Source organism: Amblyomma maculatum, chromosome 1 (genome assembly GCF_055883805.1).
Source record: "Amblyomma maculatum isolate TAMU_Amacu chromosome 1, ASM5588380v1, whole genome shotgun sequence".
Taxonomy (NCBI): Eukaryota; Metazoa; Arthropoda; class Arachnida; order Ixodida; family Ixodidae; genus Amblyomma; species Amblyomma maculatum.
The window spans coordinates 394630742-394650595 of record NC_139344.1 but is presented as its reverse complement, the minus strand read 5'-3'; the positions used below and the strand labels follow the sequence as shown (position 1 = coordinate 394650595).

Here is a 19854-nt window from a genome sequence, read left to right as displayed (position 1 = left end):
TTTCGCCTCAGTAAATGGCTGTGCTGTTCTGCTTCTTGTTTTTGTCTGTAACAATATGCCTCCCACTGTTTCAACTTGCTGGCTGGGTGAGATCTATGAATGCATTACAATATGTGTCAACATTGCAGAATTCGGCTCATGTATGCAAGGCATCTGGCAATCCAGCGAGACTGATTTCCAAGAAATTGGGGAACAGAAATGCAAAGATAGTGCAGTAGTAATGCAGCCTTCAGTGATTCAAAGCAGGTTCAATTTTCGCTCGCAGTCGTGAAGTACTATTTTGATTTATTATGTGCTAGTCACATGTAATGTGACATCATTCGTGCTCCACATCAGCCAACTGGAATATTTTTGAATGACACAGGAGAGCAGCCGGAGCGTTTCCACTCCTAAGAGGCTTTTTTATGCTCTTGCATAAACAGGTGGCCTGAAGCCTGCATTCATTCAAACTTTATTCCCATTTCTTTGAGCAGAGGTGCATCAGTAACAATTCCTTGCTGGACCAAGCTTGCAACAATGGCCTGATTCTCCAGGTTTCCTTCCAAGAGGTTCCTAATTGCCAAGATGGCATGCTGTATGATGACTGGCAGCAGCAATGTTAAGGATGGAAACAGTTTGTCAGCAAGGCTAATGAAGCCATATGGGCACTGGAGAACAAGCGTTTGGTGCCAGAGTGGAAAGACATGTTAGGAAATACTAAGAAAAAACAAGAACAAAACAATAAAACATGGGCAAAATGAACACTACCGTACAGTGTTTGCTGTGGCTATTTCTCATGCTTACATCTTTGTTTTTACTCAGTGCTAATTAGCATGTCTCCCAATTTAACGACAAGCCAACCACCACAGCCCTCAGCTTTAGGCACTCAGTAATGGAAAGACAAAATAAATTCCGCAAGTCTTTTTTTTATGACAATGCTAAAACAAGTACTGGAAATTCGTTATTTAACTACTTCAATGTGGCACACCTATAAAGATGCACAGAGGCAAAAACAGAGTTTAGACTGTTTTCTAGAAATGCCACCGCTGATAAAAGATGCTGTTTTGGTTTGAATAATGGAAGTTTCAACAATGCACATTCCTTTCTAATGTCTTGTGGCCACTGATGAAAGGGAAATGGTACTATCGCACTCAGTATGAGCTACACAGCACGAGCAGCCTGGGAACCTCAATCAAGGTGTCATTCATACTGAGCACGAGAGCACATATGAAAGCAGTTGGCATTTTTGTACTTTCTCTATGGCTTAAAACTATATGAACAAAAATTCTGCACTGGTGGGCACACAAGACTTTGTTGGACAATACTTCATTTATGCCACGGTATATATGTAATTATAAATTATTCCTTTCTATTTTACTCACTCATATACCTGCAGCATTCATCATTTAAGCATTATTAGAAGGGACGTGTATACAAGTCACACCCTGTACACCCTGATAGACCCACATAACAAATCGTTGGCTACAACAAACTGTTGCAAAAATGTTGGAACACATATGTGCAATTTTCGCTTTATGCGCTGAACACTGTCGCATGAAAAATGCATGAAAACTGCGCAAGAACTTTCAACATTAGCAGGCTTTCCTGCACTACAGAAGTGACGGTGGTATGATAAGCGTTCCCACGTAGAAGGATATAAATATACTACTGGAGTGGAGATGCTGCAGTGGAAGTGAAGCCACATGCCACCATTTCGTGGTGGGCAAAAAAAAAAAGTGCTGGGTTTCTGCAGGATAGGAGGCTGCACTGTATTTTGCACGCTGGGCCATGATTTTTTCCGTGCAAAACAACACCTTTGTGAACTCTAGCGCTTTCAAACGATGATGCAGCCGTCATGGTGTCTACCAAAGTGTTTTTTTTTAATTCCCTGGCTTTTCCAGGATTTCCCTGACTGTTGCAATTAATTTCCCTGATCGAAAACCTGAAAAATAGTTTCAACTACTGCCATCAAAATACAATGTATTGCATAAATAGACATTGTGAACCATGCAAAACACTTTATTCAAGTGTACAAAACAACTAATTCCCAGTCAAAAAGAGAAAAAAACATTGCTCAGCTGTTTAAGGCACCTTGTCTCAGGGAATTAATTTCTTCCTCAAGACCAGCAGCCTGCAACTGTGCATCATTGATGGCCTTTTGCCTCTTTTGTTGAAGCTCTTTTACAAGAGCAGATATTTTTTTTCTTCCTTTCAGCATCTGATGAATCCAACCTTTCCTGCTTCTTTCATTACAGGTCTTCCATCGGGCATTAGCACCACGAACCATATGCATCATTGTGTTTGTAACCTGTAACCCCAATAACCGAGACTGCATCATACACTACTCTTTACACAATTAGTGACTGTTTGAAGTTTTCAACAAGGCACTCTTCGTTGACCGTGAACCCTCGTTCCACAGCTGCATTTCCATCAGACAAGCTAAGAATTATCTTGATGAATGAAAACAGCTCTTTATGGTCGCGTGAACACAATTCAAACCACAGCGTGTCCAGCCCCTGCTCATTTCAGTCAAAGTTGGTCAATGCCACCTGTGCAGAACTCAATGAGCATACCTCAACATAGGAATGGTGGGCACGCTTAGCTTCCAAACCAATCAGCTACTGGTGCTCTGTTAGCTTCTCCAGGGCAATGTACAGTTGCTATGCACCAACCTCTGCAATAGTGGAATCCAAGCTGCTCGCTCCTCTTGTCAACTTGTATTGTAAAGGTGACCTTTCGATCACTTTCTGTGAGCACTTATTCACGAATGCAATACAGTCTTTTTTGAAGCTGAGCACAGCCAGCTACGATGGCATGGGGATCTTGCAAAGCTCATTTTTTGCAGCAAATCTAATGTTAAATGAAGTAGCAGCAATCATATTGTCAGGTTTCTCCAAGTCAATCCCAAGTAGCTTGGTGGACATGTTAGCACCTTGCAGGACTTCCTACCGGACAATTCTAGCGAGCACCGTAACAGGCGATCCAATGCAGGTGCCAGAAAAGGCACCATAGGCTTGTCAGTCTGAAACTCAGCCAAAAATGGTTCCTGGTCCTCAGCAAATGACAGCATAAAAGCTAATTTAACAGGCAGCAGATTGCCCCTACTGTATTTCCAACAATGCTGTAGCTAGCGCACTCTGGTGCCTTTTTTGCTTGCTTAGAGCATTCCACAAGCTTCACCAAGTTCGGAACAATAGCAAGCGCTCTTGAAATCTCCTTACTATTCTCAAGCCTCCTTACTGGGCAGAACTTCAATGAAAACAAAGCATTTCTCGTGAAGTGGATGTAGTCTGTGCAACGTGCTGGCACATACTTGAGCAGATTATAGCTCCCCCGAAGAAACACTACCAGATCTCAGTGCATCGCAGAGTGGCCTGCTTTGTTGAATGCGCCAATGACAACATGGAGTCCACAGCTTCCAATGTCAAGAATTTGGTGGGTTGTGTCGAATTCTCTAAGTATTTGTTTGAGGGACCCCAAACTTCAAGTTGAAATTTAGCCCATCCATTGCCACTTGTAGTATCTTTGTTTGCTTAATGCCTTCTGTGGCTTTCCTAAAAGCGACACCCAAATCTTCTGCACTGCTGCGCCCCAAGATACACGAATTTAGGTAGCGCATTTTCACAGTGGCATCAGTTTGATTCCAGTACCTGATCAGTGAATCTATTTGTTCTTTCTGAGTTACTTTGTTGAGCAAGTCATCAAATGCAACCACCAAATAAGGAATGCTAGAAAGGTTTGTCAGGAACTTCCCTCGAAAGTATGGACTATTACCATGACAAATTGTGTATCCAACTTTGTCTTTTCCAAGTTGCATTATAGTGGTGGCCTCACATGTAGGGAACATGGAAGTAAACAGCGAGGCAGAGACTGCCGCTGATCGGAAAGATCCATGATAGGTCATTACAGTGTTCAAGCACCACATGATCTCAACCATTGTAACTTCATTCTTCAATAAAAAGCTACTCACTGATGTTTTCACAGAGGGGATAAGTGCCTTTGTGGTGGTGGCTCAATGCATGTCCGGAGCACTACAAGCACTAGCACTACCTCCAAATGTAGCACTCGTTGCCGCTGCAGAAGGCGAGCTGCTATTTGTCGCAGCCTCGAAAAATGAGACGACCAGGGTCTGAGAAGCGCTTTGCTGAAGCTTCATAGTAGCTTGATGTTTCTTGCTCTCAGCATGACTAGTGATTGCCCCTTTCCCTATGTTGCTCAAAGAGAACTTGCAGCACATTGTCCAGCGAGTCCTATTTGGGTCATTTGGCACACGCCTAATCCAATTTGCATGTGCAGAGATTTCCGGGTTTCTCCAGTTAGGGTTGAAGCAGCATTTCTTTGACAGTGACATTAGAAATATCCCTAACAATTCCTCAACATTTCCCGGCATCTTAAAATTCCCTGACAATTCCTGGTTTTCCCTGTTTTCCCGATCAGTTGACACTCTAAACCATGCTTGCCACATCAGCGGCGAGTATGAGAGCTGCTCTTGAAGTTTCTTGTGGCGTCCGTTTTAAGCAATATCTTACACAGTTCATCGCTACTACTACTACTACTGCTAATACTACTACTGCTTCTACTAGTTGTGTAAACTATCGCTCAATATTTGTTTTCTTTGCAGTTTTATGTAACATGAACTAGAATTACTTGAAGAAGTACTGGAAGGTTGCATTGACTGCAGCACCGAGGTGCTGTGCTACCTAATTTTTGCCCACCACAATTTGGCCGACACCAGCTTCTCGCCGGGCCCTTGGTAAGTACAGGAGACTTGCAGCCCAGTAGCCTTTTTATATCCTCCTAGGTCCCCCCATAGTTCTCGCCTTGGTTTGTGCCTTTATTTCACACTAGAGACCCTATGTCTCCCAAACTCGAATGCGCCGACAGCGACATGAAAAACAACTGCATGGAGGGCTGGCAGAAAAGACAGGCAGTCAGTAAGTACAGAAAGCTGGGCAAGTTGTTTTCGCTCCATATTAAAAGAGAGCAAAAAAAAAAAAAAAAAAGAGGACACAACAAAGAAGAGACAACACGAGCACTGACTTTCAACTAAAATTTTACTAAAGAAAGGAGGGGTATAAATGTATGCAAGTGTGTAGTAAAATTTTAGTTGAAAGTCAGTGCTAGTGTTGTCTCTTCTTTGTTGCGTCCTCATTCTTTTTTTTTTTTTTTTTGCAGCAAAAGTTTTAATATGGAGTCAGTAAGTGTTCATACCTCTATGATTCACACCTCTTGCTCCTGTAGGCAGTGCCCCAGTAAGAGCAGCATGGCCAATTCTAGTCATGCAGTCATCCAACTCATCAGCAGGCAGGGGGGTGGTGAAAACAGCAGTAGCTTTTGTTTCAGGTGTAAATTTTTCACTAGACACTGCTGTAATACAGAGAAGCAACCTCAGCTGATGCCGTTCTGTGTTAGCGATGCTGTGAAGATAAGCCAACCGAACCGGAGTGTGGTGCTTATTATTTAACACTAAGTAAATTAAAAATGAAAATGTAGCATTAATTCCTTTTGATCACGCATTGGTTACTGCAGAATGTAAGTAAGCACAGGATGGAATGACAAGATAAGCACTGTCCTAGCAAGTGCAGGTCTGCTGCCGATGTAAGCAGATTTAAACACTTCCCACCTGTGAAGCAAAATTGAAAAAAAAAAAAAAAAAAAGCAATGCCTTAAAATATAAATATCAGTACGGACAAAGCCAGATCATGTTTACATTTTAATGTACAACCTTTCGTAATGCACCTTGCAAATGCACCTTGCACAAGTTTTCTTGTATTACCAAAGAGCCTTCACTTGGCTGGACAGCATCTTTTTATCTTAATGTTTTTCTTGTCCCTGCTGGTGCTGCATCGTCATGAACATGAACATCCTCTCTTCCTTACATGCTCCAGTCACCCTGAATACTATGCTAACCTGCAACAATGTTTCCTCCTACGCCACATTAAAATTTCACTGTTACTCAATGTTCCAGTGGTGACTAGTCTCGGAGCAAATAATAGCAACTGATGGACCAGTTGTCTTTCATGACACTCCTTGATGCTATACTCCGAAAATATCCTAAGTGTTTAATGTTGCCCCGCAATAAAGCTCTCTGTTCCCCTCTCATGAAGAAGCTCCAATTGGTCCAGTATAACAGTACATAACACAGTATAACTACATAATAGAACACTATTACGTACTACTTGATTCAAGAAATGCATCTTAGCATAGAAATCACATCAATAGTTGCTGATTATTTACCTTATTCCTAACTCTTCATTTTGTTTTCTAAAACTACCCTGCTGCCAAATATTCATACCCAAGAAGTGGCACATAGGAGGGCAAAAGCTTTGGCTTTTCTTGCCATTGGTGTACTACATGTAGAAACAGATATGACGGAGGGCAAAAGCTTTGGCTTTTCTTGCCATTGGTGTACTACATGTAGAAACAGATATGACTGGAAAATGTGAAGAATGGGGTCAAAAAATTATAGCAGACACTTAAGCTCCGCCTTTAAGGGTGTGACGTGATAATGTTAAAGGCTCCCATTGCAGCTCCCTTTGCAATTCCTCGTTCAAGTATACATGTCTGCTCGCCTTAATATCAATTTTTTAATTAATGCCTCTAATATCTCACACATTTTTATTACAATACAGTCCTAAGCTGGCGTCTTAACCAGCTACTATTCGTAAGCCACTACCCAACAAAGATATAAATTCCCACTTTAACCAAGCCACGCAAACATACCTTATGGCCTAGCATGTAGTAAGTAGCATGCCTGAATCAGTATCCAAGAGCCCCGGAATGTTGATTCCTATCCCCTCCTGCCCCCCAAATATAAAGAACAAAGTTGAGTTAGCAGCTCCTCGCAACTTTGTGATATCACATGGTCTCGTTAAGTTGCACAACCATTGAAGAATCAGTATTTGACCATGTCGCCTGCCAAGTGTCACCTGCCAGAGCTAAGCCTGTGAGTCTTTAACTCTTAATGCTGATAACACCAAACTTTCTGCAGGAGGAGGCTTATAAGGCTGTCGCATTAAATGTTCTAAACAAGTTGGTACATGCCAAATGTCCAAATAATATCTCTTCTGAAATCTCCAGGTACAAACGATCCATGCAAAAGGATACAAGGGTTCTTGGCATCCAAATTGCAGACATCCAGAATAACAGGCATCCCTTCCAAATTCCTAACCTAAAAAAGGTGTAATGTTGCAAGCTGTTAAAGAATGAAAACGTAAAATAAAAACTTGTAAGCATTCACTTCTAATTAAGGGTGCGCAAATATTCAAAATTTTGAATAAGAATAGAATATGTTTGTTATTCAATCAATATATTGTATTTAAAAGATTGATATTCAGAATTTTCAAATATCCGAAAATTTTGCACGGAATGTGCAGTGAAGCATCCACAAAATGCAATGGGGCGCCTTTTTGTGAAGAGAGACCCACCCTTTTCTGAAAAGGGCCTTTCCGGCAGTGTGCGCAAAACAAATAACATTAAAGAGCCTAGAAAAAACATTGTTCTCATTTTATTTTATTTCAGATGCAGACAAACGTAATGCAGGTGTTCAAGAGATAAAAGCACACTGATCAAAATGGTTTTTGGCAGCTGTTTTTAAGCCCATCCGATAATTTGAGCTATTGGTTAATCTAGACATTTTTTTTTAGTCATTTGAAGGCCAATTTAACAAGTGTTTGCTGTATTCAGCAGAAATATGGCAGCTCCTTCAGGTTTCATGCAGGTCCATCTTGTATAAGAAAAATGGTACACCGAATCCCATATAAAATGTATATTGGTTTGGTTTGATTTATGGGGTTCCCAGAGCGACTCAGGCTATGAGAGATGTCGTAATGGAGGGCTCCAGATGTTTTGGCCACCTTAGGCTCTTTAACATGCACGGACATCGCACACCACACGGGTGCCTTACTATTTGCCTCCATTGAAAAGCGGCCGCCGCGGCCAGAATACGATCCCGCATAGTTAGAAATAGCAGTCCAGCGCCTGAACCACTCCACCACTGCGACGGCCAGAAAATGTATATTGGGCTTTTGGCTACGGCACATGCTGCTGTGCAATTCAGGTTCTGGTTTGGTTTGGTTTGTTGGGTTTTACGTCCCAAAGCGACTCAGGCTACAAGAGACACCGTAATGAAGGACTCCGGAAATTTCGACCACCTGGGGTTCTTTAACGTGCACTGACATCGCACAGCACACGGGCGCCTTGCTTTTATTTCTATTTTATTTTATTCTATCTTCTTTGCAAATACTATGTGAATTTTGAAATAAACAAGATGAAAAATGTTTGCTTTTCTAATTTTCCTTTTTTTTTCACCACTAATCAGATACTCTATATGCCATTCAGTATTCGAGGACACTTTTTTCCTCCCATTCATACTAGATTCATATTTGAAAACGTAAATATTCACATATTCCTACAGTTAATTCACCATGGCTTGCACAATGGCACCAATTGCTGTCTTGCATATCTAAGAGAAAACCAAAGTGTATCTACAAGCAGCCAAGCAAGAAAAAAAAAAGAACATTTACATGAGATTAGCTCCTTCAGGCCGTATGCTGCACATAGTACTGGGACTTGAACATGTGTAGATGTGTAGCACTGAACACAGTTAATGCAAAATTCTATTTACTCCTGTCTTCAGATATTGACTCTTAAAACACTGCACCTATCATATTGCAAATTATATGCACTAAAGTGACAATAGCTACCTAAAAGTGTCAAGATCGTGATGTGTTGATTTTTAAAATAATGATTTTGCCCTCCTACCAAAATATATCTGATATTACCCTGTATGCTGATGACTCTTTTTCTTTTTTTCAGAAGAACATTTATCGACACTGCAAATATCTGAGAACACTTGGTTACGTGAGCTGTCATGCTGGCTCTGGCAAAACCAGCTCGAAATGAACGTGCAGAAAACACAGTATATATTGTTCAAGCCTCAAAATAGCCAGACAATTTTGATATCCAGATCAAGTACCAAGACTTGGCCTTCAACATGTTTCCGTTCTTAGGTATCCTTTTTGAGAAACATTTAGGTTGGACACCTCATGTAAATAAGGTTCACACAAATATCTCTATACTTATTGGCATTTTGTATAAAGTAAGTTATTTGGTAGTGTGCGTAGTGTCTTTGGTAGCGTCTGAGTGTGCAGTAGAAGTAGGCGGTAGGATAGTTAGAGAGGATACCGGTAAGCTGTTTAAAGAGACGAAAGATTTGATTAAGAAACGCCAGAGTATGAAAGCTTCCAATCGAACAGACCAGATCAAATTGGCCGAGATATCAAAACTAATCAATAAGCGTAAGGTGGCTGATATAAGGAAGTATAACATGGAGAAAATTGAACATGCTGTAAAGAACGGGGGAAGCCTTAAAGCGGTAAAGAAGAAATTGGGCATAGGCAAAAACCAGATGTATGCGATAAGGGACAAGGCGGGCAACGTCATCACGAATATGGACAAGATAGTCAAAGTAGCCGAGGACTTCTATACAGATCTCTACAGCAGCCAAAGTAGTCAGGATCGTAACGAGATTGGCGGCAGGGAAAAACAGTCAGACGTTCCACCAGTGACGAAGGACGAAGTCAAGAAAGCATTAGAAACTATGAAAAGGGGGAAATCAGCTGGAGAGGATCAGATAACTACAGATTTGCTAAAAGACGGGGGGGGGATATTGTGCTAGAGAAACTGGCCACCCTGTATACGCAGTGCCTGGTGTCATCGATGGTACCGGAACCATGGAAGAATGCAAACATTATCCTCATTCATAAGAAAGGGGACTCTAAGGACCTTAAAAATTACAGACCAATCAGCTTACTGTCTGTTACGTATAAGGTACTTACTAAGGTAATCGCTAATAGAATCAGGACAACCTTAGACTGCAATCAAGCAAAGGATCAAGCAGGTTTTCGGAAACGGTACTTTACTATCGATCATATCCATACCATCAATCAGGTGATAGAAAAATGCTCGGAATATAATCAGCCTTTATACATAGCATTCATTGATTACGAAAAAGCATTTGACTCAGTTCAAACATCGGCGGTGATGCAGGCATTGCGAAATCAGGGGATAGACGAGCCATACGTGAAAGTGCTGGAAGATATATATATGGTGGCTGCACAGCAATCATAGTTCTGCATAAAGAAAGTAACAAAATTCCCATAAAGAAAGGTGTTAGGCAAGGAGACACAATCTCCCTAGTACTATTCACAGCTTGCTTAGAGGAGGTATTCAGAGACTTGGAATGGGAGCAGTTAGGGATAAGGGTAGATGGAGAATACCTCAGTAATCTGCGATTTGCTGATGACATTGCCTTGCTAAGCAACTCGGGGGATGAACTGCAAATAATGATTGATGACCTAGACAGGAAAAGTAGAAAGGTGGGCTTGAAAATCAATATGCAGAAGACTAAGGTAATGTTCAACAGCCCCGGGAAGGAACAGCAGTTTACATTAGGTAGCGAAGTACTGGAAGTAGTAGGCGATTACGTCTACTTAGGACAGGTAGTAACCGCTGATCCGGACCATGAAAAGGAAATAACAAGAAGAATAAGATTGGGATGGAGCACATTTGGCAAGCACTCGCAGATTATGACTAGCAGCTTACCGGTATTGCTCAAGAGGAAATATACAACAGTTGCATCTTACCTGTACTCACCTATGGGGCTGAAACGTGGAGGCTAACCAAGAGAGTTCTACTTAAGTTGAGGACAACCCAGAGGGCTATGGAACGCAAAACGGTAGGGGTAACATTAAGAGATAGGAAGCGTGCAGAGTGGGTCAGAGAAATAACTCAAGTTACCGACATTCTAGTGGAAATTAAGAAGAAGAAATGGGCATGGGCAGGACATGTAGTGCGAAGAGAGGATAACCGATGGTCGCTTAGCGTAACAAACTGGATTCCAAGGGAAGGAAAGCGTAGAAGGGGGCAGCAGAAAGTTAGGTGGGCGGATGAGGTTAAGAAGTTCGCAGGGGTCAAGTGGATGCAGCTAGCAAAGGACCGGGTTAAGTGGAGAAATATGGGAGAGGCCTTCGCCCTGCAGTGGGTATAGTAAGGCTGATGATGATGATGAAAATAATTGGTTCCCAGCTGGCTTAAACATCACTTGTATTTAACTTTAGTTCGTTATCATTTACTTCATTGTCTTATAATTTGGGATACTACTACCAAGAAAAACTTGCACAGGCTTGAGTTATCGCAAAAAAGAGCACTGTGTTGCACAGAAAATTTAGATTCATTAAAACATACATGCACATTTTTATTAATGCAAAATTGACTCAAGAAAAACAGAGTATTTCAACTAAAGCTTGCAATTCATATCTACAAGGGAGTTACCCCTGACAAAATTTCCTTTTATGCTTTATACTTGACCAGCAACAAACCGTACGACTTAAGGTATAGTAATGTTCAAGTGCCTCTGATGAGAACAAACTGTGGTATGCAGAGCCTTGATTAATTATAATTGTTGAATTACTTAAAATTTCATCAGAACTTACGTGTGTAAACTTTCATAAAGTGGAAAGGGTGCAGATTAGGCTTATTTTCAATAAATATGGACCCCCGTGTTACTGAGTACGTTTCAAAAGCAGCACAAAAGTGTATTCATGACTGTAAAAAAGTTGGCCTTTTGTGCTTCGTGTTTAAAATAATCAAAGGTCATCTAAATTTCAAAGCTTGCAGTATATTAAACTTTTCATTTGGCTACTTGGCTATGCAGCAAGCTGCCACGCCCTCACTCTGCTTCCTTTTCATGCCAGAAACAATATACTCAAATAGTCTTCCCTTGCACAGTAATAGTTTGGAACAAGTGGACAACTCTACAATAAAAGAAAACAATATTGACAAATTCTTATGTTCTAATCAGGCATAAACATTTTCATTCTGGATTTTTCCTCATGAATATAAAATTCTGTGCAATTCTTGTTTCATTTTATTTGTAAATACCATGTGAATTCTGAAACAAACAAGGCAAAGAATGCTAGGTATTTTTTAATTTTCACCCTTTATTTACTGACCAAATATTTAAGATTCAATTTGGTATTCGAAGGCACCTTTTCCCGTATTCGTATTTGAAAATTTCAATATTTGCATTCCCCCTATTTATGAACTAAAATTAGCTAATCATCTACAGTCGTGCCCCGTTAATATGACCCCCGTTAATATGGACGACCCGAGTTATGGACGTTTTTCTGGAGACGAAACCTTTTCAATGTATTTATGCCTCGTTAATATGGAAATTCGCTGTCCGGACAATGGACAGGGGAAGAATGCACGCGCCCCACTTGGGCCCATGTATTTTTGTCTCGTTAATATGGACAGTGCTTGAAAAAAATCAGAGGAGTCCGAACGCAAGTTAAAGAAGGGCGCGCCGCCCGCGAACCTACGCAACAGCAACATGTGGTTGCAATAAATTCTGCTGAACGTGAACAGAGAGGCCGGTAAAAGCGTAAGAAAGAAATGACAGGAAGAAAGACAAGTGCCTACAGTGGCGGTGGGAACTGAAGTTTTCTTTCTTTCTTTCCGAAAGCGCAATGTGTGTTCCATGAAGCCGTTAAAGCTTTTCGGTGAGAGTTAAGACACACTCACAAAGTAGAGCGACAAAAGAAAGTCGACGTACGAGCACGCAACCAGGACCGGGCGTCCCGTCCTGGACGCGCTTCCCTCTCATGCTACTGGTTTTTGTCCCTGTTGCGCTGCCGAACTGTCAAACTTTGCACACTATGTCGGCTTCGCTTTGAGTCAACGATGCGGCCTTGACAAGGTCTGAGCTCTTCGTAGTCGGCTAGCCATCGTTCTAAATTATACTTCAGCTTGCAGCGTTTGTTTTATGGGAACACATAAAAACGGCGCCAAGAAGATGGAATGTTCGATAGCCTTCTGCATAGCAGCTTGCCAACTTGACTCCCTTGCTTCCTTACAGAAACAGAAACAGTACAAGGCAAAAAAAGAAAGAATCAGAAGAACAGAAAGGCAGAAAGGTTAACTAGGCAAAACAGTGCACAGCATCAGGAGCCTGTAACCCTCAACTTGAGTCTGGCTTTTGGCATGGCGGGAGTTAAACGCAAAAGAACAGAGCTGAACGTAGGCGCGAAGAAATCTGTGAATACAAGCGGCAAAAGCCATCTCAGTCATTCCAAGCTGCGAGGGACTAGTATCAACAGCTCAGTTGTTTCCTCGCCTCAGGAGAATCTCAAGCAGCCACTTAGCGGCTACTTTGCTCAGTGAAGAGGCCATTTTGGAAGTGGCGGTGAGTAGAGAATCAGACTCTGATTCATCGGCCAGTGAGGAGTTCGTGCTCAAAAGTTCGACCAACACAAAGCCCAACATCACGGGTGTCATGGTAAGCGAGTCGCTTCAGACTGCACTACAATTTTTCAGAGACAACAATGACTAGGATAATGCACTCAAAATTGCCTGTGTTCTGTGAAATTTTGAGTCCAGTGCACACCGTTATGTACAAAAGCAGTCGTTAATTACAATTCTCTTTTCTCAATAAAATCCTTTTTGTTTTTATTCATGACTCGTTATTATGGATGACTCGCTTTATGGACAGTTTTGGTCGGAAACCAAAGTGTCCATATTAACGAGGTACGACTGTACCTTTATTTCTGATTTTACAGGCTCATATTAATTTACAAAGCTGAAAATTGTCAACAACAATGGTGAGACCCATTTTAAGTTTTCTTAATCAGCAGTATGGTTCGAAATACATAATGTTGAAAATATGCATTTAAAAGCTCCTTGAGTTGACTTTCCAGCACTGTGCGCTCAAAAAATGGCAGCTATCACATTTCTTAAGCATTAATGCAGTAATCGTTTTGTGTAATTGATGACGTAAAACAAGTTATCTTGGTCTTAGAGTTACTACCCATCACAATGTTGTTATATGATTATGCAATGTGTGAAAACCAACTCCACAAACTTGAAAACAAAAAATGGCAGCTTAATGCAGTCATTTTGTGTAATTGATGATGTAAAACAAGTTATCATGGTCTTAGAGTTACTACCCGTCACAATGTTGATATATGATTATGCAATGTGTGAAAACCAACTCCACAAACTTGAAGACAAAAAATGGCAGCTATCACATTTCTTAAGTATTAATGCAGTCATCGTTTTGTGTAATCGATGACGTAAAACAAGTTATCATGGTTTTAGAGTTACTACCCATCACAATGTTGTTATATGATTATGCAATGTGTGAAAACCAACTCCACAAACTTGAAGACAAAAAATGGCAGCTATCACATTTCTTAAGCATTAATGCAGTCATCGTTTTGTGTAATTGATGATGTAAAACAAGTTGTCATGGTCATAGAGTTACTACCCATCACAATGTTGTTATATGACTATGCAATGTGTGAAAACCAACTCCACGAACTTGAAAGCATGCATTTTTGACAGCCCCGCCGCAGTGGTGCAGTGGTAAGATGGCCGACTACTGTGCCGGGAACTTTCGATCCCGACCACAAGATCCCCAGGTGGTATAAATTACTCCGTAGTCCTCCACTACCTATTCCCCTTTCTCTCTTTCCACTTTCACTCCCACCTTCCTTCCCTTACAGAGCTGTTCAGGTGTCCAGAGCGCAAGTGTGACAGATACTGCGCCTTTCCTTTCCTATGAACCAATTATTATTATCATTATTATTATATTATTTTTGACATTGTATGTTTCGAAACACCCTGCTGATTAAGAAAATTTAAAATGGGGCTCATCTTTGATGGTGATGGCCTTCAATCTTACAATTTTATATTTCTCCTTCAAATCAAAATTAAAATGTTATTTAGTTAATTAATAGTCGCCAAGCTCTATAACATGCATGACAGCTGCCTTGTTGTAAAACCCATAGACATAGATCTTGTAGTTCTAGAAATACAAATTTACAAATGGTGAAAAAAAAAAATTTAAAAAAAGACGCCCTGCATACACTTGCCTTGAAATATCCTTGAATATTTCGTGTAACTTCAATATTATAGTTCTTACAGCTTGGCTTGTAACTATACTATACTGTTGGTATGTTTTCCTTTTCCTATGGCTCCCTTCTGTGTTCTTTTTCTGCTTTTTTCCACCATCCTGAATGTTACCGCATGCTTTCCGCCCTGCAACAACCTCGCTACTGTTGTTAGCAGTGTTCCAAATCAAACCAAAAGCCATCAGTGACAAGCATTTCTTCCCGAGAGGAAAGCTCAAAGTGCAGCATGAATGAGTTCTAAAGAAATACAGCTGAAGATGCACTGAATGTCCCTGTGTCATGTGGCCAGCCAACTGTAAAAAGCAGCAATGCTCAAACTATTTCGGAAATGTCAGCTTAGAGCCTGCTAGTAATGCCAGGCAGAGAGGAAGCTTCTATAGCAAACAAATAAAAGTGCAGGGTTGATTAGGAGCCCTTTAACTAAGGCATTCGTAACTGATGAAGCAAAAAGCATTTGTAGTGGACTTTAATTAAAACTGTCTCCAAAATCGTTTTCAAACAAGTAACCACATTGTGAGAGAAAGCAAAAAACATTTACAGCTACATTACACAACAAGGAAAGTTTTGACACTCTGAAAACATAAATCAGGGGCTCTCAATTTCTTTAGCCTCAGAGAATTTTAAGAGTTTTCAGAAGATGCATTTTCAGAAGATGCAGAAAAACCGTTCATGCTTTGGTTTTTTTCCCTTATCGTCAAGCGTGCATGTAAAAAAGCACATGCATGCCGACAAATGGCCCCTGAGAAAAGGCCAGATTTCGATTAATGATGAATCACGACTGGTTGTACAATGAAACAGCCTGACAGGCAGTTACTGAAGTATGATTAGCCAGTGGATAAATAGAAAGTGGTGGTTCTACGCATGCACAAATGGCACACTTCACTTTCCAACGTGCGGCGCTAAATGCGCCACCACAAAGACAAGGAAACTGAGAGTATGATAGAAACTGGCTTGAAAGCAAATGGCATAAGCAATTACCAGGTCCTGATGCTTCCTGTTCTGGTGACACATGTTGCCAATCAGTTGAACAAGGTCCCGCTTGAATCCAAAGCTTGGATGAACAGTGAGATCAGAGGTGCCGCTGTCAACTTCAGTGAAATCGTCCAGGCGCTGTGTAGGAGTAAACGCATTTTTTCCTGACTTGCCTAAAAGATGAACCATCTTCAACACCTCTGGAAAAAAAAAAAAAAGACAAGCGAGTAGCAACGTTGCACACAGTCTTCATTGCATAAATACCATGCAGTAGGGGTCATTTTGTAAAGATAAGTGGGTGGTCTGGAGTCAATGTGTTTAGTTTAACAAACCCTGCCACTCCTCCTCCCTTATACTTTTTTTTTCCCATTTAAGCTCACTGGTTGCAGCTATGGTTAATTAAACTGATTCCAGCAGATTAATGCCTAATATATTGTGTTTAGAGTTTGCTCTCAAAAATTGAAATTTTTCGAAGCAAGAAAAGAAAAAAATGCTATTGCTGAGCCCTTGTACATAATTTCAAAGCAGAAAAAGGCATCTTAACCACAATTAACAATCTTGCTTAGCTTACATAAATCTAAATGTTTGCCTTTGTTGGAGGCCAGATGCATCTGAAGCTTAACGACAGTGCTCAAAGGAAACACAGCCCGGAATTAACAAAGAGAAACAACATTAACACAACCAAATCAACTACAAGTTGTTTTGAGTGCAGTAAAAATAAAAAGTAGGGTATAAGCACCCGTATAATTTATTAATAAGCAGAATACCATAGTAACAAATCTGATATTCGTAGAGACATACCCAGTGCAGTTGCCAAAAGCTCATCACCATCAGAAAAGAAGCTTTTGAGCCTCTCATTGGCAGAGGCCAGGCATAGCACCTTCAAAAGCTTACAAATCTCTGAAATTTCCTGCAGGATACAGAGAGTAGAAAGAAAAAATACAAAAGCACTCAAGAAAAGTTTTATTACTAGTAATTCTTTAGGAAAAACAATGTTTCTTGCATACCTTCACAAAGGTTACGCACGCAAATATAAGTAGAAACTGTTCACAGATAAACCAATCATTTTAACGTCACAGCAAAATTAAACAGCAGAAGTTGAGCGATGTAATCCCCAACACCATAACTGTGTACACGCTTGTTCATGATACAAGGGTCAACTAAAACGGTTTGCACTAAATTACTGGAGACTGCTAGACAGTATGAGGATCTTACAGGGTCACCAGTAGCCGTCATCTCCAAGCACATTGTAATCGCTTTCACCCTTCCCAGTAGCTCACTCTGGACATGCTGCAGCAAACGTAAGGAAATTGGAAGCGATGCACCTTCTACTAGCACCTTCGTGAGCCGGTCAGCAGCAATGTCCAGTAGTATGCACCTGCAATAAAGTTTTTATGTGGAGCATTGAAGATCAGAGTGGAGCAGTTCGCAGAGTTTGGTTTGGATTCATCATGAAATACTGTGGAACACTTGAGCGCGTATGTGTGTAAAGGTGGAGGGGGCACTATGTGCACTAGGCATTTCTTCAACTCCACTAGTTCATAATGGGGGTGGTGAGGGTCGCTTAGTGTAGTCCTCATTCAAGAATCCTCACTGGGGGATGAGAGTGGTCAGCCTTCCACCCTAAACCCCTCACACTCCTTAAATCTGCTAATGAGCAAGGTATACGGCATAGGTGCACATCGTATCACATGCAAGCTAGTTTTTGCAGACACCTATTACCAACTGCTTGACCCAGGGCATTATGTAGAGAGTCTTAGCTGTAAAAGAACTGTTGTGCAAAGATCTTGCTGCTTGCACAAAACGACGTCCTCACATGACCACCATCAGCGGCATCTCATCAGTATCATAATGCCCCATTTGTTACATTATTCGTTCGCACGACCAATTAATTGTCATATGACACGTTAATTGTCTAGGAGTCTCTTGACCCCCTAACCTCATAACACATAGAACCCTCCTGATGCTTTTACACAACACGGCCTCAGATTGTCTGCATACAGTATCGATTATCATCATACCTGCAGCGAGCAGACAACTTCGGGAATGTAGGTACGATGTCATCTTGCTGCAGCAGCCGTTCTAATATGAAGAGGCTGGAAAAGAGCACGAGACACGTTATGAGCAGATGCCCAGAACAACAGCAACACTCCCACCACTATTACTCCACGTGTGATTCTTCAGAGGTAAAGATGTGCCTTCTCTCCATCAAGTTGACCGGCTGCACAGTTGTGCAACAACCTCACAAGCTTAGACTAAGAAGGGCTAGATTACTACTTCTGTCCCCCCTGAGTACTCCCTTTCCCGATACATAGCTTGAATTCACAAAATGCAGGGGCTCTGCACAAGTTCATAACTTGTGCAGTCCGTCACATCAAAGCACTTCAATACCTTAAACGCCCCCAAGATTAGGAGCATTACATGTTTTGGGGAGTATTATGTTCAACATGTCTGAAACAGCAAAACTTAATAAAGCCGAAATAGATTTCTAAAGGCTGGCAATCATGATAAAGGATATTTTAAGTCGCTCAGCAGTACCAGTTTCCTAGAGTATATAAGAATGATGCATTGGGTGCTTGATTCATTGTGAAGCACACAAAGATGTTCTCACAAAAGCAGACTAGTGATGCTAGCGATAATTTCACCACTGTCTACAGTTTGTTTTGTGCCACTAAGAAAGCCGAGGTATCATCCAGAAAGTATACAATAACAAGAGAGTGAGAATCCAATAATAAAGCAGCATCTTCATTTTGTATAAAGTGGCAAAAGAAGTTTATTTTTGTGATGTTTATTGCCTTAGGGCATAAAAGCAGCTGATTCTAGCCTAAAAGGGACACTGAGGAGTCGGGAAAAATTGACGTTGACCTGTATTCATAGACTATCACGTTCTGACAACAATACTGCTACTATTTTATAAGTTAGTAGGTTAAACAATTAACATATAGGTGCCGCCACAGCAGCTAAATTAGCAAGAAACATGGTGGGTGTTAGGGCAGTTTAATGCCGGGATCCCAGAAGCTAGGCTACACCACCAATCACTTCCAAATAGTGATCATGAAGCCCTTTCTCGGTCTTGACATTATGGGTGTAAATAGAGTGACAGAAAAATTATTAGATTTTCTCAGCAATAAATTTATTTTTTGCTATCAGATAAACAGTGATGTGCCTAAAACTAATGAGAGAATGTCTCAGGAAGCCAGCTGAGATCATGAAGACTGCAAGAACAGGCTGGCCGCAGGTGGCACAGAACAGGACCATTTCGAGGTCCTTGGGGCAGGTCTCAGTACTGGAGTGAACGGTAAGACTCACCTCCATTCAGATTCGGTGCTGACCACCATGTCCGCAAGACTCTCGATTGCACCGACAGAGCCTGCCAGCTTCAGGAAATGCTCAGTGTGTTCCGGTGAAAGGCAGTTGTACAAAACCATACTGCTGTATTGTCGCACTTTGGCATCAGGACTTTTAAGAAGCTCCGTGCACCTGTACCGAGATTGCACACTTCAACACTCGAACAGATCAGCTCGAAAAAGTTCAAAAAGTCTAGCTAGTGTGGCCCAGCTCTCCATACTCTTGCCTACAGTCAGATATAGCCCAAGACAAAAAGCAGCTTTTACATCTCAAATGACCCCCCACAGCCAATGACATCAATTGATTTTTATGATATCATGAATAACCCCTTCAACTGCTAGCCTGATAATGCAATGTAGAGAAGTTGAAAGGGGGTGAATCACATTAATCACGAAGTCATGAAAATCGGTCCACACGACTGGCTGAAGGGCTTCCTTGGTGCGAAATCTCTCACATTTTTCTCAAGTTGTATCCAACTACAGAGAACTCAAAACGGTGCCCTCAGCTGCCACGTGTAAACGACACTGATGACATACTTTGCACCGCGCCTTTTGCATGCTCTCTAGACAGCATCACATATGAG

At 41.2% G+C, this 19854-nt stretch overlaps 1 protein-coding gene and 1 pseudogene across 2 annotated transcripts in view; both read right to left on the bottom strand.

The window, feature by feature from the left end:
• Positions 1-434: 434 nt before the first annotated feature.
• The window catches only part of LOC146208614 (ataxin-10), a 34898-nt gene continuing 15478 nt past the window's right edge, over positions 435-19854 (bottom strand). The window contains exons 5-11 of one of the 2 annotated variants that reach the window (XR_014705191.1): positions 19233-19403; positions 17945-18019; positions 17139-17301; positions 16725-16833; positions 15930-16123; positions 7087-7174; positions 435-583 (exon numbers count right to left, since the gene is read on the bottom strand). Coding sequence is in view for 1 of the 2 variants with exons in the window: in XM_084595372.1 (XP_084451498.1) it covers positions 441-583; positions 7087-7150; positions 15930-16123; positions 16725-16833; positions 17139-17301; positions 17945-18019; positions 19233-19403 (919 nt within the window). In the remaining variant the exon portion in view is untranslated. The remainder of the gene's footprint in view (positions 584-7086; positions 7175-15929; positions 16124-16724; positions 16834-17138; positions 17302-17944; positions 18020-19232; positions 19404-19854) is intronic. The other variant, XM_084595372.1, reaches the window with a different exon arrangement.
• LOC146208616 (uncharacterized) lies at positions 590-4517 on the bottom strand (annotated as a pseudogene).